The sequence below is a fragment of the Aplysia californica genome, unplaced genomic scaffold, assembly GCF_000002075.1.
Source record: "Aplysia californica isolate F4 #8 unplaced genomic scaffold, AplCal3.0 scaffold00497, whole genome shotgun sequence".
NCBI classification, from domain to species: Eukaryota; Metazoa; Mollusca; class Gastropoda; order Aplysiida; family Aplysiidae; genus Aplysia; species Aplysia californica.
In genome coordinates this window covers 160443-183669 of record NW_004797767.1, presented here as the reverse complement: position 1 = coordinate 183669, position 23227 = coordinate 160443, and the positions used below count along the sequence as shown (strand labels likewise).

The window sequence follows — 23227 nt, the reverse complement described above, 5'->3', positions numbered from 1 at the left end:
GCTCCTTCTTTCCTATCAAACATCTATCGTCCTTATCTCTCCTCTTTCTGTTTTGTGTCTGTTACTCTCTTGTGACACCTCTAATCTTCGGCACTTATATGACCTTATTGTGTTGCAAGTGCCGCAAAAATCCCACTTTTAAAAAAAAGTTATTCTACTGGGATGTTGTTTCTCTCCCAGACCAGGCTGGTACTGACAGGCAGGGTCCAAGCCTGCCTCTTAAATGATCTAAATTGTTTCGGCGAGGGTATAACAACAACAATATTATTTTTGTCAGTTGACATATCACCAGAGAGCGAGTGGAGTTGACATATCACCAAAGAGCGAGTGGCATATGTTTGGCACCTCGCAAGCAGGCAAGATGGGGCCCTCTGCTGGTGACAGCAAACTGTTTATCTTCATAATCCCCCCACCCCTACCTCTAAAAAAAAACCCCCCAAAAAACAAAAAGCAGCAAGAAACAGAAACAAAAAGAAAAAGAATAAATAATAATAATAATAGATAGCTTTGTATAGCGCAAATCCCTGCTCAACAGCAAGCCCTATGCGGTTCATAATCTATACTGTTATCCCAGCAGACCTTAGAGCATTCTGAAACAAACTCAACCTCCTGGGAAGTGTACAGTGCCAGCGGCCATTTATAGGCGCTAAAACACTAACATACTGACAAGATCTTTCGCTGTCTATGGCCGGTTACCCATTTCCACCTGGGTGAAGTGGGGAAAATTTGTGTAAAATGCCTTTCCCAAGGACACAACGTCGGGCCCGTGGCTCGAACCCCTTAACCCGCAACCTCATAATTACAAGTCACTAGGCCACCGACGCCACAACTAATCCACCAATCAATCAATGAACAACCTCTCTTTCCTTCCTCCCCACCCCCCCTCCCTCCACCCCAGGCCTCCCAATACACCAAAACAGTAGTTATGTCTGACCATGGTCATTGTTGTTTCTGGCCAAGCTGACTATCAAAATCATCATTTTTATTTTTGTTTTGTTTCACTCTGTTGTAGAAAAAGAAAAAGTTGGGTGTGCCCAATCCTGCGGCTGAAGATACAAAGTACAGAGAGCAAGAGGCTGTGAGGCTAGATGGTGCTTCAGTCCGAAGGTAATGATAACTGCTTCTCTGTAGCACATGTCCTAACTCTACAGTATACTCTATGCCTTTTCTAACTAGTTTTTACCCCAATAGACCCTTGAACACATTTCTTCTGGGTTTTTTAGTTTTAGTAAGAGGTTTACGGCTCTTGCAAAACAGTAAGTTCATATAAGTGCCGAAGATTAAAGGTGTTACAAGAGAGTAGCAAACACAAAAAAGAAGGAGGAGAGCTAAGGACGATGGATGTTTGATAGGAAAGAAGGAACAAACCGCTCTAGAGCAACCGCCAACCACCCATGAACACATATAAAACATTCTTGGCTTCCTGGGAAGCACACAGTGCAAGCAGCCAATTAATGGTGTTGCAGGTGCAGTAAAACTCTTACTAAAGCTAAACTAAACTACACTATACCTATTTGCAAGCACTAAATGACTATTGCTGAGTTGATGTACTTCTCTGTCCTCCCAAAAAACACAGAAAGCCAATACCTCACATCCATGTGTGTGGGGAAACAGAGGTAGATCTAGCCTACTTTGGAGTCATCTTAAACTGAAATCTGCAAGACCGCTGGATTTTTTTTTCGGGTTTGCCGGATTTTCAGTTTGGAGAGGTTGCTCGAATAGACGGAAAAAAATTGGGGATTTTCTTTTCTTTCAGTTTCCGTTGTTTTTCGGAGTAATAGTGTTCTGTTTCAGCAGACTCCACTGTCACGACTGTGTGTCACTGTTGGATTAGTAATGGTATTCTAAAATATGAGTGGTATTTATTTTGTTTATTTTCTAACATGTGAGTGGTGTTTATTTTGTTCATTTTCTAACATGTGAGTGGTGTTTATTTTGTTTATTTTGTTTATTTTCTAAAATGTGAGTGGTGTTTATTTTGTTTATTTTCTAAAATGTGAGCGGTGTTTATTTTGTTTATTTACAGAGACTTGCCAGCCAAGAAGAACGTTGTGTTCTGTTCTCCCCGGGAGGAGCTCAGCTGTCTGGACGTGGCCAGTGTCTGCAGCAGAACCACACCCAGCGACGAGTACAAAGACGGAGTGACAGAAAACCCACAAGGAGGAATGCGTGCGTCTACAAGTGAGGGTGTTGCAAGTCCGCTCCTCCACACTGGAGAAACCAGTTCAGGAAAACGGTTTTGGAGGGAAAAACAGGACGAGCAAAGTCCGAGGAAAGCGTCCCACCAACGGGAATGGCTGCAGAGTCAGGTATTGAGCAGGAAGACAGAAAGACAGAATCTGCTCTTGGAGAAGGAAGAAAAGGTGAGATCACTGTCAGGAAGGAAAGAAATGCCAAGTCCTTTGCGGAGGAAAGAAAAAATACAAAGCCCACTGCTGAGGTGGAAAGAAAGGCAGGGTACTCTACATGGAAAGAAAGAAAAGCTAAGCTGGTCTCGAGGAAAGAAAAGTGGTGGAGGGAGGAGGGCGGAGAGTGGAGGGAGGAGGGCGGAGAGTGGAGGGAGGAGGGCGGAGAGTGGAGGGAAGAGGGCAGAGAGTGGAGGGAGGAGGGCGGAGAGTGGAATGAGGAGGGCGGAGAGTGGAGCCAGAAGAGCTCCAACTATATCCAGCCTGCACAACTCTAAAGAGGCCGGGCTCACCGGCAAACCGGCCAAAGCGAAACAGTTGCGGGACGATACGGAACTGGCGCTGGTGGTGGAGATGAGTCAACACAACCCCTCCCTCCCCTCCCACTCCTTCATCCCCTCCCTCCCCTCTCACTCCTTTGCCCCCTCCCTCCGCTCCCTCCCCTCCCACCGGGCTGTTGGGAAGGTCAAGACGGGTGGCGTCCGGGGTCAGGGTGACCAGCAGGGGTCGGGAGTTGTCCACCACAAGCCCCCCGTCTCCCCGCGTGTGCTGCCAGCGGCGCGGGAGATGACGCAGCACGGCGACCAGGGGCCTGGCGTGTGGGAGAAGAGAGGAGTGCACAGAGAGGGGAAGCTGGAGGGGAGGAGAGGCGTGGACGGGAGAAGAGACAATTTCCCACGTGATGATTGACGAGTTTAACGAGGTCACCTACCTGGAGGCGGACGAGATTCAAGACAAGTTGTCCTTCTCTCAGCCGTCCAGTAGCTCCACGGACAAGCCGCCGCTAACCGCAGTCTCAAAGGTCAGGGGTCGAGACGGGAGGAGCCAGACAAATCGGAAGGTGCCGCCCGGCCACAGCAAAGATATCGTCGTGCCGCCACCTGGTGGCAAACGCAAGCACAAGTCGCGACGGCTCAGCGTGAGCAGGAACAAAAGTAGTTCGACTTTCACGGTGAACGAAGCGGCGCAGGATTTGCTCTCTGGCGACCTGATGGCTCACAGGGAGAGGTGCACTGCTAGAGAACAGGCCAGCCCAAGGAGAGGACATTTCCAAAACGGGGGGAGAAGCCATGTTTCACAAACGAAAAGAACTCAGAAAAAGAAAATTCCAACGGGTAGAAAGACCAAACTGTCGTCCCCACAGGGAAAGCGTGTAGGTAAGCAGTCACGTGACAAGGCAAGAGTGGGCTCCTCGCTGGGCGGTTTGTCCAAACGCCAGACAGAGACACAGCATAAAAGTGTGGCAGACTTGCTGTTTGACGTGATGCACACCGCCTCGTCGGGCGATCAGATTACCGAGTCGGACAACGTAGAAAAGAAGGAAGTTGGTTCAAAACATAGCTCACGACACCCCAGCGTTCCGGGTTTCATCCACATTTCTGGTATCGTTCCATCTTTACTCCGACGCGTTGGCCAGCTACTGTCCCCCAAGAGAAGACGCGATGCTTCTTCGCCGAGACGTGCGAAACCCTCGCAGGGACACAGTGTCATGTCTGTGCGGGCAGTGTGGAATCTGCACCAGACAGAGCCAGTTTTTGCGTCGCCACAGACACAGACGCGCAGCCGGCTACCGCCCCCACCCGGACAGACGTCGGCGACAGAGTCGTTGCCTCACCAGACGTGCTCGGATGTGGCGAAAACGGCAGGTGCTGTGGACAGTGGGGAGGTGGGGGCGGGCTCCGAGAGCCCCACCGTGGTGTACGACAGAGCCGGCAGGGAGAAGTTTGCTGTGGCAAGGTCAAGGCTCAGCGCGTTGGAGCCACACTCTTCCTCTTGTCTGTCACCAGCCTGGCACTTTGAGACAGTAGCAGCAACACATAAACCTACTGCTTCACAACGTGTTAAACACAGGCCCCCAGCTTCACCTCATGCTAAACACATCCCTCAAGCATCACAACACACTTCACAACACACCCAACACATTGTTCCAACATCACAACACACTTCACAACACACCCAACACATTGTTCCAACTTCACAACACACCCAACACATTGTTCTAGCATCACAACACACCCAACACATCCCTCAAGCATCACAACACGCCGTCTGTAGTGAGGAAAAAGATGAAGGACCTCGCTCACACACCGACTGTCAGCCTGACAAGCCGTCAACAAATGAAAGTAGGGAAACCACCAAGGAGGGATCGCCCAATTCTGACCTGAGACCATCCAGCAAGAGAAAACTGGACACAACTGTTGCACGAAACAATGGCATCCTTCAAAACGATGATTTGTCGAGTCCTGCAAAAAAACTGGGGAAGTCAGGTCAGTTGTCGGAGTCTGATCTGCAACATCCATGTACGCTTTTGTTGAAATCCCCAAGGGACAATCCCGACCCCAGGGGTCAAAAGGATAGACAAGCACAAGAGACGAAGGAGTGCACGGATGCTTGTACCAGCATGGGAGGGCGGGATCTGATCCGCCCTCATACTCGCACGAGTGGGAAGGAAAAGCCATCCAGCCCAGTGAGGCAAAGTTCTCAAACTGGCCGTCCTGTGGTCTGCACTCTAGAGAAAACCCAGCAAACCTCGCTCAGCTGTGGCTCCAAGGGAAAAGAAAGTCAGAGCATCAAGGAAAGTAAAAGTGGCAAAGAGAGTAAGGGTTTAAAATGGAGTGTGAGTCAGAAGGAGAAATCCAACACGTCTACTCTCAAACAGAGTGTGCCCACCGCGCTAGAGCAGTCTTCCTTCACGCTGCGTCCCGTGCCAAAAACTCAGTTCAAGGGGAGTTTTTTCCAAAACCAGTGGACCTCCAAAGTGGTAGAGTTCAACAAAGAATTTCAAAGCGTTCCCAGAGCGGCCGAAAGAGACATAGTGGTAGGCAAAATGGTAGGCAAAGATGGGCCGGAGACCTGCCCCTCCTCCACTAACCCCCAGTGTCCCGTGGGAAGTCAGAAGACATTCTACTGCCAGTGTGAGGCTAGCCGGGTGTCCAAGGTGCCTGTCCCTCGCTCTGGGGTGGGGAAGTTTGCCCCTTACTCTACTCAGCGACCACACAGAAAGAGGGCTTCTGGGGACACCCGCGGTGTTGAGCACAGAGACACAGCAGATGGCAGAAGAGAGGAAGTTCCAGGCAGAGCGGAGCAGAGAGTGGCTGAGAAGACGGCTCAGTCTGCGGCCCGAGAGTTGAAGCCAGGAAATAAGGAGTTTACGTCCAGAAGCCTGTATGGTTGCGAAACTATCAGGAAAGATGTCGGGGAGGAAAATGATGAGCTGGCTCCATTGAAGCAATGGCGGCCGGAAACGAGAGTCGGCGAGTCTGTCTTTAAGAGGAACAGGATGGTTTTGCTGTCGCTGCAGAAAAAGAGAGGTTTTGGACTGAAGCTGGGAGCCAATGGCCAGCCCCCTCGTGGCGCACAACAGGAACTTCTGAAGGTGAGGCCTAGCTACCCCAGGCAAGTTCCAAGGCTGCTCAAACAGCGGCCTAAGATGCACAAGTACACGTTCTTTAGAGTACCCGTTTCAAAGACAGGGAGGAAAAATGAATGCGGGGCTGAAAAGCAAAGTTCAGAGGGAGGTAGAGCTCTCTCCGAGGTGGCTTTGGGCTACATGAGCAGTCCTGAGCCTACATGCTGTAGCCCTGAGCCGAGGGGCCACAACCCTGAGCTCAAAGATCTAGATCCACACAGGCCCAGGGACGTCGGCCAGAGAGGTGTGGTGAAGGACGCCACAAGGCAAAAGCCGTCGGCCTCCAAGGACGCAAGCGCCGACTCGTCAAAGAGAGACCACTCCCAGAGCACACTGAACATACTGTCCAACTTTTCTCTGCCTGCCTTCCCCACGGACACCGCCCCCAGGCTCAGCCTAGCCAACCTTGCCAGTCATGACGTCAGTGTAGACGTCAGCACAAACCTCAGTCCTCAGGATATTGTCCACAAGATGGAATCGTCCGAAGCTGACAGTCGAGAAAGTGGAGTCAAAGGTCAGAGGATGGGGGTGACCAGTAGATTCATCCAGTCCAATATATGCATGGTGGAGTCTCTTACCTCCATGACCAAAAGCGCCGATGTCGGGACTCATGACAGCAAAGACCTGGACAAACCCTCACTACAGCCCAATGCCCAAACATCTCTCAGTGGAACAAAAGACCAGGCAGAGGAGACCCTCTTTGCCCAGGGTGAGAACGACCTTGACCATGGCGAGAAAGTCGAGAGTGAGAGGAAAGACGCGTGCACTGATAGTGTCTATCAGGTACACTTGACCTCCAAAGGAGCTCAGAGTCCAGCAAACATCAGCCCCTGCACCATTAAGAAAGAGACAAGGGCCACACAGAGAAAGGGGCGTGTGTTTCAGAGCAAGATCCCACGATACGTCATTTCAACAAACGCAAACCGTCGATCGACACCTTCTCTGTTTTCCCTCGGGACCGGGCAAGAGTTGCCAGCTGTGCCAGCAACACAGTTTGAGGGCGCCCCACGGCCACAATGTTCTGACAGAAAGACAGCTCCCGAGCACGGTCTGTGCAGACACGGGCAGAGAACAGCAGCTGTTGATGAAGAAGAAGAGTTTGTTTACTCCCGAAACAGAACAACACACGGCTACCAGGGTACCCAAAAAGACCATGATACGAAAACGGCAACGCCCACAGAAGCATTGAAAACTTATGACAGGCTAAAGGCACGTGTCCCTACTCTTCGGCGAACTGGCTCGATTTTGAAAGAGCACAAGGAATTCCAGAAGACGTCCCCTGTCGGGAAAAACCTGTCGGCTTTGATCCCCTATCTGATGCAGCAGTCGGAGCCCATCATTATCATTGCCCCCCAGCTGGAGCACCAGGGGAAGGTGAAGGCCACCTCGGTGAGTTCCGCGCCCAGCTCTCCCAGCTACAAACAGGTCAAGAGAGAGAGCAAAGCCGAGAGCGGCTCTACTTCACCGCTGCTCCTGGGACCCGCCACTAGCCCACAAAACCAGCTGTGCGACCACGGGCTCGATAAAGCCAGACGACAACTTCAAAAAACGCTCTATGAAATCGGCTCGAGACACAAAACTAGTTTTCATAAAACACACGTTCCAAATGCTGGCAATGGTCATTTTCAAAAAGAGAAATATGTGGAAAGACATAATGGCCGGAATAGGCTGCAGGTACGTGGAAGAAGTAAGGATGACTCGGATAGCCCTGTTCCTAAGTCATGTCAGTCATCTTTGCTACTAAGCGATAAGAGCTCTACTAACAATACACTTTTCTTTCACAAAAGGCTCCAGCCACAAAGACCTCTGAAAAGGCTACCCTCGGAAATTGAAAAGACTGGTTTGCTGTCAAAAATGAAAGAAAGGGTTGATGAAGGTCAAATGGTGGCTCGCAGAGATCTACGCGCCACCTCATCCCAGCACTGCAAAAACAGCTGTCGGTGTGAACCGGTGGATGTGGCAGACGCCGAGTATCTCTCTAGCAGAAGGTGGAGACAGGACAAAAAGAACAGCCACAAACACCAGCAGGCGACAGGGGAAGCGACCACTGCCAGTTACAAAACCTGGCTACAGCAGAGGGCAGAGGCCCAGCCGTCTGAGCCGTCCACTTTGTTACGGTTTGGAGCAGTTGCGAATAAAGAAGAGGACTGGCGAGGAGGTCAGGCTGGGGATGACAGACCAGACACATTCGTCTCCAACCGCCCGGTACAGATGAAGGTCACTTCTTGTGGTGAGAGCGCTGGTCCTCACCAGACGGCAGTGGGTCAGAAGTCACATGACCCCGACGTCCCCAAAAGGAAAGTTCATTACTTGAAGAGAGGCGGGAAAACCCCGAGACAGAGTGCAGAGAGCAAAGTGACGCAGCCCAGCCCTAGGCTGCCTGTGGACTCTCCACAGACTCTGGCCACTGACAGCAGACCAAAATCTTCCACCACTCGGGGTATCTCCCATTCCAACAACAAGAGCCTGACCAGCAGGGGAGACAAGCGGGACCACTGGAAGAGATCGAAAAGCCAACCTGGCAGCTCCCCAAACACACAAAAGACGAGTGCGGCCCCGCCCGGCTATCTCCGCTCCACCCACAGTTACGACCAGAAAAAGATCAAAGCAGACATGAGCCCTGGCACAGGGACGTCGCCAACGCTCAAGCAAGCCGCTGCAATCGCAGCAGACGCGCTGGAAAAACTGGTGAACCCACCGGAGCAAGACCCCAGCTCCAGAGCACCACCAGAACTCGTCAATGCTTTGCCTGGGCAGAATCTAAAGAAAGAGAACAAAACATCAGAAAATATCTCCCCAAAGTGGGGCAGAGCAGAGAACATGGGAAATGTCCGGCGTCTACAAACCTCAAAAGGTTTGCCTGCTCAGGAAAAAAGACGTGCCCAGCGTCCTTCCAGCGGGATACCCATTTGGAGGACCTGGTCTTCCCTGCACGGGAAGAAACTCTCTCCCTACAAGCCACCTGGACTTTGGCCCTCCAACGACCGAAGTAAAACGAAAGGACCCGAGCCGACCGTAGCCGCCCCCCAACACCCCAGCAGCGGCACGGAGAAGAGCAGCTACACGTCCTTGTTCCGCTTCTCCTCTCAGGGCGGCCACCGACGGGCGTCCCACTGGAAGGGCACCAGCCAGCTCAAGCGGCAGATCCAGAGTCTGCTGAAGAAAGAGATGGAGAAAATCTCCGACACAAGTCCTCCCTCAGGCGCTGAAAAGATGGTGGACTACTCCATCAGCCCTGCTATGGCCCCGGCACAGGTGCGCACCCCGAAGAGGAACGACAGAGCCGCCAAACTTCTCGACATGATCAGAGTGGTCTCGAGTGACAGGACAAAGTCCAGCAGGACTGAACAAGAACCACCATCAGATCTTTTTACAAGTCTAAATGGGAACTGTATACCGCAGCAAAACCCATCCAACGCTGTTCTCAGCAAGACGACATCAAGGTCACTGGACAGGGCTGAGGCTCGCGACATAAAAAGTAAACGAATGAAACAAAGGCACTTGACCAAAAGTAGGTTGCTCAAGTGGAGGTCTTCGGGTGGCCAGAGCCTGGACTCTGCAGGCAGAAGTTTGAGGCTGACCATGAGCCAACTGGCCAAAGCCAAGGAAGAATTCCAGCCTGTAGGGCTGAAGGAACAGACTCGTTCCCCGTCACTTCGTAAAGAGAAAGCATTAAATCACGAGCAGGTCCGAACTAGCCGCCCGGACTTGGCAGTGCTGCGACCGTCTGGCCTGGCCAGGAAAGAGCGTCAGGCAGTGAACAAACACAGAGAAAGAGAAGACGTGGTCAATGATGTGGAGCCAATGACAGGAGACACCTGGGATCTGTCTCCCCCCTCGTCTGGCGAGCGAGACTCCACGGAGCTGTCTCCATTCCACTCCCTAGACCTGGAGGATGTGAAAGAGAGTCTTTTACCTGACTCGCTGCCGGAGAAACTTGACACAAACTCACAACTTTCAGACTGCTCCTCATCAGACAATGCCCACAACAGCTGTTCCCAGGCGGTGGTCAAGCTGACCATGTCCAACATGAGCCCCGTGAGGAGTCTTTGCGACATCAGAACTCCCAGCCCGGGGCAAGATGAGGGCACCCTTCCCTGCAAACAAAGCCGTTCCCAGCTAGAGAATGTGGACAAACTAAGGGAAAAATATCTGGACGAAATAAAAGTGAGATTTCACACGACGGACAGAACGCCACAAGATAACAGCGCTGTCTTTGAACAGGCAGAAGTGTCCCTTGAAGGCCAACCAGTTCTGGGCAGAAGGATGCCATCTGCTTCAGAGTGTTGTCCGGATTTCCAAAAAGAACTGTCCAAAGTGCACTTGGCGTTGCAGAAAGCAATGGCCCCGTCTATTGCCAGCCTGGCAGCCCAGATCCACCAGAGGGGAAAACAGAAGCCACACACTGCAGTGTGGGAAAAGGAGCAGGTGCAAAAACCCACCTTGGTCCACCGTCAAGAACTGACCAGAGCAAAACACGCAGCTATTTCTCAGGGGAAAAGCACAGACGACGCTTGGAGAGCCATCCAAACAACTGAGCGTGCGTCACCGAAAACGCCCAGAACTGCTCGGTATTTTGTAAACACCGATAAACAAACCAAACAAGTCGGGAGCAAAAGTCAAGGGTCTGACGACAATGTCACGACACAGCCCTGGGCCGGCACACCTCACGTACTGATCACAGGTCAGGGGGCGTTGAAGAGGAATCGCTGCACACTCTCACAGCCAACCGTTGACCTGGAGAAAACACTGGTCGTTTCGGAAGAGAACAGCGAGGATATTTCCCCGGTGAAACCCACATCTCCCGTCAGCTCAGCTGCCCAGCTAGTGACGGTCAGCGCTCACGACTCCCCCACACGCCCCGTGCCACCCACGGTCAAGGACAGTAACAGCTACACAGTGATCCGGAAACACTCACCGTCGAGCAGCGAGCTCCCGTGTCCAAGCAGCTCCCCGGACAAAATGGGTTCGAATCTCGAGAGGGTTTCCATAAAGTCGGCCAGTTTCACTGCGGACAGTAGCGCCAGCCCAAACATGTCCTACTGGCTGGAGAAAGGTAAAGGTTTGAGACCTGTGGTGGCTTCAACACCCATGTCCAAGAAGAGGCGACATTACCACTCGCTAGAAGAACATTTACAGCACACAGGCTGTGCCGACGTCGCCACGGAGCTCACGGCCACATGCGAACCAAAGGCCGAACACCCCGATCAAGGAATCCCCTCACAATCCTTCACAACGGACAAACCGTCCGCAAGTCCTTTGCCACCACCGCGGCTCAAAAGAACAGCCGTGAGCAATCGCGTCAACTTTTTAGAGAACTTTGGAGACTCACCGGCAGACGCTGTTCTCCCCGCAACCCCTCAGACGCCCGCGGTGAGTCAGAAGCCCACGGCTCGTGGGTCAGTACAGAGCTCAGCAGACGTGGAGGTCAGCTGGATCAGCGAGAGTCTGGTCACGAGCCGCGCCGGTCCGGACGATGACCCGGGCAGACCCCAAGACCACGCTGCGCGGAATGCAGCAGCGACAACCACGCCACCACACAGAGCCGCGGCGTGGAGAAGCAAAGAACCGGTCATGTGGCACCTGAGTCCTGCTCCGGGCCGACCTTCCCCCGCAGCGGACAGTCCGCACGAGGTGGATTCCCCACACGAGGACGCCGCCCTCACACACACCATATCTCGGGGGAAGAACCGCCGGCTGGGGGAGAGTGGACAGACGCCCACCGTGGACAGCTCAAGTTACGGGCAGATAGAGATCCTGGACAGTGGCGACGTGGACACTTCTCTGGCAGCCACACGCCAGCTTGAAACTGCGGGGGCACCGGGCGGCTCGAGGTACAAGGTGAAAGGTCAAGGGCCGCGAGGAAGCGTTGTGACCTTCCCCTCTCCCGACAATCTTCGCACGACGTCTGCCACAGGCGGACCCAGCCAGGAGGGCAAGCACCAGCTGACGACACCACGGAGCCACACCAGCGTGAACAAGCCGGAGTCCTCGCAACAAGACCCCCCCAGAACCACGCCTGAGGCAGCCACTCGCAAAGTCTCCAACAGCAGTTACAACGACAGGCTCCAGAAAGGTTTCGTCCCATCGGTGAACGGGCAAAACACAGCGAGACCGGAGCTGGAGACTTTGAAGTGGCCAACGGGCAGACGATCCAGGCGCACGTGGTCGGAGGCCGCTCCACAAAAACCTGCCCAGGGGGGGCTACTCTCTCATCAGAGTGTTTCTGCCAGACGCGACCAGAAGACCACGAGGTACGTCACGTCAGCTCTGATCCAGGAAAAGAAAAAGAAAGGCGAGCTGGCCGGCCAGGGAGCGGCTCGATCGGCTCATCAGTCCAACAACAGCGCAACATTTTCCCAACCCGCGCCGTCTCCCACGTTGTGTGAACATTTGTATCTACAGCGAGGCTGTGTGGGCTCTCCGGTCACTCCGGACAATCTGACCAGCACTGCCCTGACTCGCACACTCTCTCCCGACAGATCGGCCACTCACGCCACTTTCTCCACAGCCTGCAGAGTCACCAAAAACAACAATAAGCGGACTTCCTCTTCCTCCCACAAGTCATCCATGTTGCTCTCCCCACAGACCGGTGGTGAATGTACGGCAGACATCTGCCCATGTCACTCGTCTCCCAGGGAGCATCGGGTAACGTTTGGAAGTGATATCTCAAAAGATGACGAGAATACTGACGTTTGTGCGAGAAACTTGTCTCTGGAAGATCACTTGGCCACTACGAGTACATCTCGGGGGAACTTATCAATAGCAACAAATGTGCAGTGCCAGGGATGTAGCAGCCGCAGTCAGTGCCAGGGATGTAGTGGCCAGGCTTCCAGCAGCACCCAGGGGGAGGGACGTCCTGCCGGGAACGGCTCTAAATCGACAGAGTCCACGTACAGCCAGGTGAGCTTTGACTGGTACAAGCCGTGCTATAACGGCGCCGGTCTGCCACAAACTCAGGCCGGGGAGAGAGGGGATTCCCCACAGCCCGATGTCCCTGCTAGAACAGCAATGGCTGCGGCGAGGAATGGAGACAACTCTTGTGTCTTTGTCATAGACTCTGCAGACACTGATGGGACAGACGACGCGAGTTATAGCAGAGAAGGCCGTTCTTTTGTCCGTGGCAACAACACAATAGCTGAAGGCACTGTGGCCGCTGGTGTCACCTGGCAATATGATGCCACCAGGACCCGGTTACCACGTGCGCAAACAACGTTGTCACAATGTACCAGCTGTTGCCATCACATTCCAAGTCGGTGCAGAAGAGTGCAGTACGGCCGGGGGTGTGATCCGAAGCCGTATCGAGAGAGACACCGGTCTAGATCTGCCATAAAAACGCGGAGGTTCGAGTCGGGCGATGACCCACGCAGAAAAAACAGAACATTGGAGGATTCTGATCCAAGTCAGTGCTGGTACCAACACGAGTGTGACCTGACAAATCAGTGTCTTCATTCTCGGTGGATGTCGGCCAATCAGAGAGCCTTACCGTGCAGAGTGTTGGCCCACAACCTCCCGGCACCATATGTCAACGGCCAAAGACAGAAAGAACTGGAGGCGGAAAGCGACGGAACTTTCCACCATAACAAGGAAGTGTATCTGCTGAAGCCTCCTCCCACGCTGAACGTCGGCGTTGACTACAGAGGTCTCGATCTACCGGTACCCCCTGGCGCAGTTTACCTCGAGGGTAACACGAGGGGTGCAATGTTCTGCCCGCCACAACTCGAGGAATTTCCGGACAGCAGCGACCATCTCACCGGTGAACGACGAGGGTTCAAACCTCAACCTCATGGTTTGGTGCATCAGCTGCCGCCACACTACGCTCACCTCCCGTTGTCAGAGACGGAGACTGAGGGGAGCTGGGACTGCCGGTCACTCGCCTCTCCGCCCCCTCCGCCCCACACCCACGCTCGCTACGAGTCGTCGCGGAGAGTTGGGGCTCAGAGAGTGGCCAGGCACAGGCGAAAGCGCCGAGTCATCGTCCCGGGCAAGCATTGAGTCAAACCTCACAAGTGCCGTCACTCCGTTAGCTCAGTTGGTGGGATGCTCGTCCACGGAGCGGATGGCCCTGTTTTGAACCCCAGACTGGACTTTCTAGATCTCAGGGCAGTTTGTTTGTGTTTCCAACAAGGCCGTCCGCCCAATTGTCACAGTCCTGTCAGAGACGGACGTTAAATTCGGAGGTTCCGTCTCTTAAATGACCTGACAGTGTTTAAAGGGGCACTTAACTCATACACCCACTTGTACTTTTTTTTTCGTACCGAAAGTGCTGCCAACAATGGATGGTCCTCGAAGACAGACAATGGTATTTCTGGTTTCAGTTGACAACCTTTGAAAGCCTGCGTCTGTCGTGAAGCGTTTAGGTCATTGCACGCAGGAGTCCCGAGTTCAGTTCCCAAGTGGGGAACATTTTAATTGAATAATTCGCTCTTTCTGCTGGTACGTTGTATCCCTCTCGGCCCAGTTTGGCCTTGTCAGACAGGATTGAAGCCCGCCTCCTATATGATGTAAATTGTGTTGATGAGGGTGCAAAAACGCAGCTACAATTTCTGAGAGGGCGTGAAACACAGTGCTCTCCCACGGTGACCTGCTGTGTACTTGAGGGGTGTGGATGTGGCGAGGGCAGACAGAGACATGGCGGATCATTGGAACAGTTGTGTTATACCCAGCACACGCTGACAATCAAATTCATTTCATTAATTGAGTCGGGGCCTGCCAGATTTTTCTCCATGGAGGGTCCAAAGCTACCATTTGCCCACTCATATGACCTTATGCAGTTGCGAGCGCCGTAAAACTCTTACTAAAACAAATAAGAAAAGCTGCCATTTTGGCACAATTCGACCGAATAAGACTAAATTTGATTGTGACCTTAAAAATTAAACGCGTCCAATTGTGCCACAATTGTAGCTTTTGCCCCACCATGGAGGAAAATATGGCTGGCTGCGACTCAGTTTGACTGAATTTGATTGTCAGTGTGCACTGGGTATAAGACTGTAACAGTACCCATGTACTAGACTATACAACATTTGGTACTCCTTGGTTGGTACGTATTTCCGGGGTGCCTTGATAGTCGAAGCAGACTTTGTGCTGTTGAGGCTAGAAAGGTGAGCTGAGTAAGCTTGATTCCCCGTTTGGACTTCTCTGTTGACACCCACCCCTTGGCGCTCATATGACCTTATGCAGTTGCGAGCGCCGTAAAACCTCTACTAAAACATACAAACAAATCATGTGCATGCTTTCCCAGACAGTTCACCGATGCTTTGCCGGCTCGGAACGGATATATAGGGATGCTGTTTCAGACATGCGCGGTGAACTTTATGATACTTTTGTCAAAGCAGCATTGTTGAAACTTGAGATCCTGTGCGCTCATTACGACCTTATGCAGTTGAGAGCGCCGTAAAACACTTGCCGCACTTAAACTAGAACAACTATTTCTCTAAAATATGTCATATATATCTTTCAAGGCAACTACAGCTTTGAACAAAATGGTCGACCTAACCTTGTAATTTTGATAAAAAATCTTTTCTTCTTCGTTTTTGAGAATATTCTAATGTACAAAAAGACTTTATTTAATTGCAAATGTACAAAGCCAGTAATGCTAAAGAGTTTTTCATGACAAACTTAACACATTATGTCCATGGTGGTACATTTACTATTGAAGAAATGTGTTCTTGAATAAACAGTAGTGTAGACCACACCCATTGCTGAAACATGACATTTATACACAGCTGTTGAAAACTAAATAAAATTAAGCCAACAGATCGGTTTCAGAGTTCCAGTTCATGCTACTTTTCTAAAAAAAATTTTAATGAAGTATATATCATAGTTTATAAAAATGTGTCCCGACATGGTGGAATCAGGCGCTTGTCAATTGTTCCTTTTGGACATATGGAGTAATTATTGGTATCATCTTCAAGCCTTTCCATCAGCCTTGCTTTCTCTTTGGACATATGGAGTAATTATTGGTATCATCTTCCAGCCTGTCCATCAGCCTTGCTTTCACTTTCATTGAAAAAAATATCCATTTATCTTGGATACAAGTCGAGGTATTGGCGATTGAAGGAGATGGGGGGTCGTCTGATTTCAGAGGTAAAATTAGCAAGAAAAAGGCCATCAAAGTTTAGGCCTAATTATTTCCTAAGCTTGAGAGTCTGTGGAAACCTAAAATTTACATTTTTATGCCTTTAATCAACGTTTTTCAATAAAATCCACACAGAAATGTATTCCTTAATGGACATCAATGGTGTTGAGCCAAAAAACCAAAAGTTTATAAACATTTCCAAACCTGCGGATAAATGCTAGTTTTTTACCTTTCATTATTTTGAAGAGCGCCTGATTTAATTTAACCTTGCTGCCTCTGTCAGTGTCCCACCAGTTTCACTTTGTGCATGTTAGACTATGGCCTACTGTGGAGTCTGCTTAAACCAAACATACTTTTAATACAGTGCAGCCTCTCTATAACGACTTTTGACATAACGACGTCCTCTGTATAGCAACATGGTACCCAGGTCCCCATTTTTTCCTTATACAATGTATATTTTAAGAAATTTTTGGTTGCCTCTCTATAACGACAACTCTCTATACATGACAATATTTGTTTCTGGTTCCGACGATGTCGTAATAGAGAGGCTGCGCTATGATCCAAAAACAACGGTAAACTGAAAGAAAATAAATTCCACGTTGCTCTGGTGTGGTTTGCTTCTTCTTTCCTTTCAAATGTAGATTTATCATCCTTATCTCCCCTCCTTCTTTTTTATGTTTGTTACTCTCTTGTAACACATCTAATCTTCTGGCGCTCATAGGACCTTATGCAGTTCCGAGCGCTGTAAAACCTCTACTAAAACTAAAATTCATCAATATTTGACTGAATTATAGCCATTTGAAAGCAACACTTTACTACCTCAATTTGCGAGTGTAAAACTGTGGAATCCCTTGCATACGGAAGGAGTTAAAATATCTACATAGCGAAAGTTGTACATGATGAAAAGATTTCAGCGTCTCACCGATTTCGCTTTGTGCATGCTAGACTATAGCCTACTATGTGGAGTCTGCTTAAACCAAACATACTTTTAATACAGTACAGCCTCTCTATAACGACTTTTGACATAACGACGTCCTCTGTATAGCAACATGGTGCCCAGGTCACGATTTTTTCCTTATATACAATGTATATTGAGCCTTAAAGTGCCTTATTTGGGACACCTGAATAGACATAAGGGTCTTGAACATCTTGCTCTCACTGGCAAAATTGAAGGCAAGCGAGGCAGGGGTAGGACAGAACAACATACTTAGGGAACCTAAACAAATGGGTAACAGGGAAAGATCAGGGAAACGTAGCTTTTCTGAGAGCATCCGAGCAAAGGAATGAATGGAAAATCATGATCGCCGATGTCTGTCGCAGATCTGGCACTGGATGAATGAATGAACAATGTATATTATACGTAATTTTTGGTTGCCTCTCTATAACGACAACTCTCTAGGACAATATTTGTTTCTGGTTCCGACGATGTCGTAATAGAGAGGCTGCGCTATGATCCAAAAACAACGGTAAACCAAAAGAAACTAAATCCCACGTTGTTTTCTTTCTCTATTTAATAATAATAATAATAATGAAGATCATTTCTATAGCGCCCACTCCCGTGTAAACACAGCTCTCGGCGCTTTACATAAATGCATGTACGAAACAATATTCACGCAATCTCTGTAAACCGATGTAAATCCGACTGTCCTGCAGGTTTCTGTTTTTCAGTGGACTTCACAGTAGTTTTGTGTCTGTCATAACACACAGTCATCTTATTCAGGGTAGGTGCTTCACTTTCCCACACAGGAGACCCAGGTTCAATTCCTAAGAGGGGAGAATTTTTATCAAATCGCGACCCAAGTGCTTTCTTGTCGTATCTCCATTTTTTTTTTAAATGTGACATTTTCTTAAGCTCACTCTTTATTATGAACTGTTTTCACAGTTATTAAAAATGGAGACCGGACAAGAAAGCACTGAAGTTGCGAAATGTCTACGTAATTCTGCTGGATATTGTTGTATCCATCTCAACCCAGGTTGGTCCAGACAGGCAGGGTCAGAAGCCTGCCTCTTAAATGACCTAATTTGTTTTGATTAACTTTTTTTAAAAGAAAAAAAACTTGGCACGTTGCCCCATCAAAACCTCGATAAACGATCCCAAGACATTTCCCAATGATGGAGCCGTTGTTCGTTTTTCTGTGTGTTAGTTAGAGGAAAGTTGTATCTGCCAAAAACAACGGTAAAGAAAGTCTCTGTGACGCTCTGTCACTGCTTAGAATTTTTGTCTGTAGATTATCATCTCCACGATGTTTTTCCCTTTTTATGGAAAGGCCGAAATGTCCATTGTCAACGCTTCATTCAATTAAAGTTAAAAGTTGAAAAAGGTACGGGCCTATCCCTTTTAATATTAATAATAATAATTGCATTTATACAGTGCATATCCAAGCTCTAGAGCATGCTCTATGCGCTTTAAAACTATTATTACCCCAGCAGACCCTCTGAGAACACTCTGAAACATTCTCGGCTTCCGCGGAAGCATACAGAGCGGGCTGCGGATTTCACGCGCTCAAACACTATAATCAAACAGACAAGATCTTTTACTGTCTATAGCCGAATACCCATTTCCGCCACCTGGGAGTAGTGAGGAAAATTTGTGTCAAGTGCCTTTCCCAAGGACACAACATCGGGCCCCTGACGGGATTGGAACCTATGACCTTACGGTTGCGAGTCCGAGTGCCTAACCACTAGGCCATCGACGCCACAAGACAACATTTCCAAACTTCCCCTGATATTTGAAGACTCTGGTCAGTACAATCAATCAACAGTGCCCCAGAAGAACACGTTTGAACAATTCAACAGCAGTCATCAGCACTAATAATTTTTGGTTTTCGTAAGAGTTTTACGGCACTTGCAACACAATAAGGTCATATAAGTGTAGAAGATTAGAGGTGTTACAAGGGAGTTACAAACACAAAAAAGGAGGAGGAGAGCGATAGATGTTTGATAGGAAAGAAGGAGCAAACCACACCAGAGCACCCTCCAACCATCCACTAGCACGAATAAAAAAAAAAGATCAATTCATTAATTGATAACATGTCTTTATTTGGTAAAACAACAGACTGTATAAAGTGAAAGTGTTGGCTTATAAAACATGGTCCCATGCTGCACAACAGAGTCTTGAGAACAGAAATGTCGGGTCAGCTGTAGAAAACATTACAAAAGTGGAAAAATAAAAAATACAGATTATGAAGAGGGAACAATTGTTCATCATTTTCATTGCATGCAATCCTTAAAATGTAAAACTTAATAAAATAGCAACAAGCTGTTTCGTTGGTCCTTCAGCAAATTTAGCAATCAACGGATCTCCCTTTGCAAGATAAAAAGTACAAATTGTGTAAGTAGGCTACATATTGTGTATTTCCTCATATATATATATAAAAAATAACATGACGATCAATGACATGACCTGTATAGATAATGGCAGGGTTTATTATAAAACATTTTAACTTATTGTCACTTTCTTCTGATATATTTTACTGATTAGGGGGGAAAACGAAATTACCCAGTGTATGTCTGAGCGAAGTTTATGATGTAGCAGTTGAGCAGTTTCTTCCACATGGAGGAGACTTGAGTTTAATTCCCCAGTGGTGATGAAACCAAATACATGTACTTTTTTTTTTTCTTCTCTTTCAAAGCTTAATCGGCTAGGGTTAGCTGGTCTTATTACATGTACAAGGGCAACGATATTTGAAAAAAACACAGAAATATGAAGTAAAAGCTTTGCTACATGAAATACTTCATTGTACGTCTCATGTTGACAAATCTGCCGATGGCATAGACCGGGACTTGAACTCACAACCGACTCGTCATTAGCAGCAGAAACTACTTGAACTTACAACTGACTCGTCATTAGCAGCAGAAACTATTTTCAAACACACCAACAGAAGGTATTCTTAAAAGGGCCAGCTTTAAAAAAAATTTTAATTTGGGACGTTTGAGTACACTGCCGTACACCCTACTTTGAAAAAGATTTGTGAGGCGCGCTGACAAAACGAGTTACTTCTCGCAGTCCACAAATGGAGATACTGGCCAAAAGTTGACACTCGGGCCAAATTTGTAGATTTTCTATTGATGCCATTATATTCTTTATTAAGTATAACATACCTTTTATTTCATACTTATAAATTGTAAAAACTTCACCTATAAGTGTGATGTATCTATTTCCTGAAGGCCTGAATCCGAGATGTAACTCATTTTGTCAGCACGCTTCACATTTGGTCAAACAATGACAAATGAACAAGACACCAGTACCCAAAATACATAATTTGCATTCAGCTAACCATTCAAAACCCCTGAAAGTCATTGACAATTATTCCAAGTCTATCAATTCCCTTCTACTTACCAACTTCCAAGCTATTAATTGGCCTTCAACTTCAATTTCGATCCATATCAAACTGTTCTGAAAAAATCTGGGTTACATTTTCTCTTTTGTAGCTTTATACCCAATGCACACTGCAAATTAGTGCAAATCCGATTCATCAATGATAATAGAGGCCCAGCCACATTTTCCTTCACGGAAGGGGCATAAGCCACCATTTTGGCATAATGGCACAATACGATCAATTCGACTTGCAACCTTGAAAAGCAAACATGTCTGGTTTGATTTTGAAGGTCACGAATTTATTAATCTAGTTAAATTTGGTGGTACTGTGTGAAAATCAAAATGTGTATTAAACAAAGGGTATTAAAAAAGATACAGAAGCAATGCGACAAGAATTGGCCTCCATAACGTAACAATATGAACATTATGTACATTTGTGAGGCAGCGAGGTCAAATCAGGCACTTGTCAACATAATCAAAGAACATTATGTACATTTGTGAGGCAGCGAGGTCAAATCAGGCACTCCTCAACATAATCAAAGTCAAGAAATTGGCATTTTTCCGCAGGTTTGAGAATTTTTATCAAATATTTGTTTTTTGGCTCAACACCTTTCATGCTCATTAGAGAGCACATTTCTGTGTGGATTTTACTGAAAAGCGTTGATTAAAGACAGAAGAAGAGTTAATTTAAAGTATCCACGGACTCTCAAGCTAAAAAAATAATTCGACTTTGGCGGCCATTTTCTCGCTAATTTTACCTCTGAAACCAGATGACCCTCACCTCCTTCAATCACACATATCTCGACTTCTATTCAACATAGATGGATGTCATTTTCACCTAAAACAAGGAAAATGGACAGGCCTTAAGATGATACCATCAACTCCATATGCCCAAAAATTGACGAGAGCCTGATTCCACCGCGTCATGCCACATTTTATTATTATGCATTCGTCCCCTAACAACATCAGTTCTGTACAAAATATAGGAAGTTATTTCTCACTGAAAAACGCTGACATAAAAACAAGCTTGACAGAAAAAGGATTTCATTGAGCAAAAGTCAGGCACAGAATGACAGAGAAGAAAACTTGGATAAAAACTTTCCAGGACAAAAACCTTCCAGCAGAAGTAGCACCATCAAACAGGAGTGGGCGGCAGGAACGACGTCATAACATACTAACATTATATATATAATATGTCATCAACAAGATGGTCAAATGTTCTAATATAAGCCCAGACAACCAACATTTTTCAGGAGAGAGAAAAAACTGTTGCAGCCTATTATAAAAATGGAACACCAACACTATATATATATGTATTATAATTTCTTACTTTTTTCCAACATTTAGAATTTAGATTTTGACAAAATATTTCTTGAGCACAGATGCAATTAACAGTAATACCACAAAGTAAGAAACTGCAATTTTTTTAAATGTCAAAATTTGGGTTTTAGTCAAAAGGCCAACATGTCATGCTCAGTAAGGTTTCGAAATTAAATAAAAACTTTAGATGAAATGCTTAGATTTTGAGTAAAGAGAAACACATTGACACAATAACTCTCATAAAGTGCAAGGAAGAAACAAGACGGACAGACAGCAATAACAGAGGGATAGAAAAGAATAGGACCTACCAACAAGGGTGCCCTTCGACCATCCACGAGATCAAAAGCATGAGAGATTTTATGCAAGTTTTGGTTTAAAAAGAGTGAAGGTTCCTTCCCGGCAAGGAATCTCTTTAGGAGCTTTACAGGAGTTTTGGTTGGGGGTTTTTTTTGTTAAATGTAGCCAAAGTGTTTTTACACCCTCATCCACACAATTTAGATCTTTTATGAGGCAGACTTCCCACCCTGCCCTTCAGAGCCAACCCAGGCAGAAAGGGATACAACATCCTAGCAGCAGCAGAGAAAGACCAAGATACTTTCCTTGATACAAAATTCTCCCCACTCAGTAATTGGACTCAAGTCTCCTGCGTGCGACAGCAAAGTGCCTGAACACTACACCACCAGACAGCGGTACACAGAAGAGTAACAAGCCTCTCCGCACACCGATGTCACATGACCGATGAAGCCAACAACGTCTTTCTAAAGGGACCGACAGAAATATTAAATCTTGAATATCTTATTGTTTTGCAAGAGACCCCGGTTTGATTCCCAAGTGGGGAGAATTTGTATCTAGTGTCTCGGTCTGTGTGCTGGGATGTTGTATCCCTCTTGGCCCCAGTTGACTTTGACAGGCATAGCCTCTTCAATGATTTAGATTGTAGCCTATTAACAGGGGGAAAAAAAATTCTACATTTAAAAAAGAATTGTGAATATTTCGGGTAAGATTTACCATGTGGATGGTGATTTCATCAACAGAAACACAAGATTTTTAAAAATTATATAAAAAAATTTTTTTAGATGTTTCAAGTTTCAAAATGTTTCATCAACAGAAATGAAAGATCAAGTTATAAAATTTTTTTTTTAGATGTTCCAGGTTTCAGAATATTCAACAAAAGCTTTATGCATGTCCTGACAGTCTCAGATGTAAGATCCTTTGTGGCTTTGTTTGGGCTATCTTAACGCTCAGTACTCCTCAGCTGAATTGATCGTTATTGTACCCGCTAGATCTACTTTGAGAGAGTAAACGGAACAGGATTTCACTTTGTGAGAAAGAGCACACCAAACTGACCATTTCAGATCGATATATGGGAGGAAAACTAACAGGAATGTCATCCCAACTTGTTTAAAGCCAATCCAAGCAGTGTCAAGTCAAAGTATGGTCTCATCAACAGAGTTATAACAATTCATGAAAATAACAGGTTGAATCAATCATACAAATACATTATAATATATTTTTTAAAATTCATAGCATAGAAAGCAAAATGAAGTAAAGCAATACGTGTGCCTTCCTTCAGTAAATTATTGTACTTTTAATACAGTGGAAATCATCAACAATGACAATGACAATGACAATGACAATCTTTATTTATCTCGCAGGGAGAAATTTGTCTTGGTCGTTAACAATGGCAGTAGACGTTA

The 23227-nt window shown here is 47.5% G+C and overlaps 1 protein-coding gene across 1 annotated transcript; it reads left to right on the top strand.

Moving 5' to 3' along the window:
* Positions 1–3041: 3041 nt before the first annotated feature.
* LOC106012785 lies at positions 3042–14935 on the top strand (the record flags this gene model as incomplete). The annotated part of the gene is given in 1 exon segment (XM_013086732.1): positions 3042–14935. A coding segment is annotated over 1 exon segment (10768 nt), but the record flags the coding sequence as incomplete, so codon positions are not given.
* Between the last annotated feature and the right edge of the window lie 8292 nt (positions 14936–23227).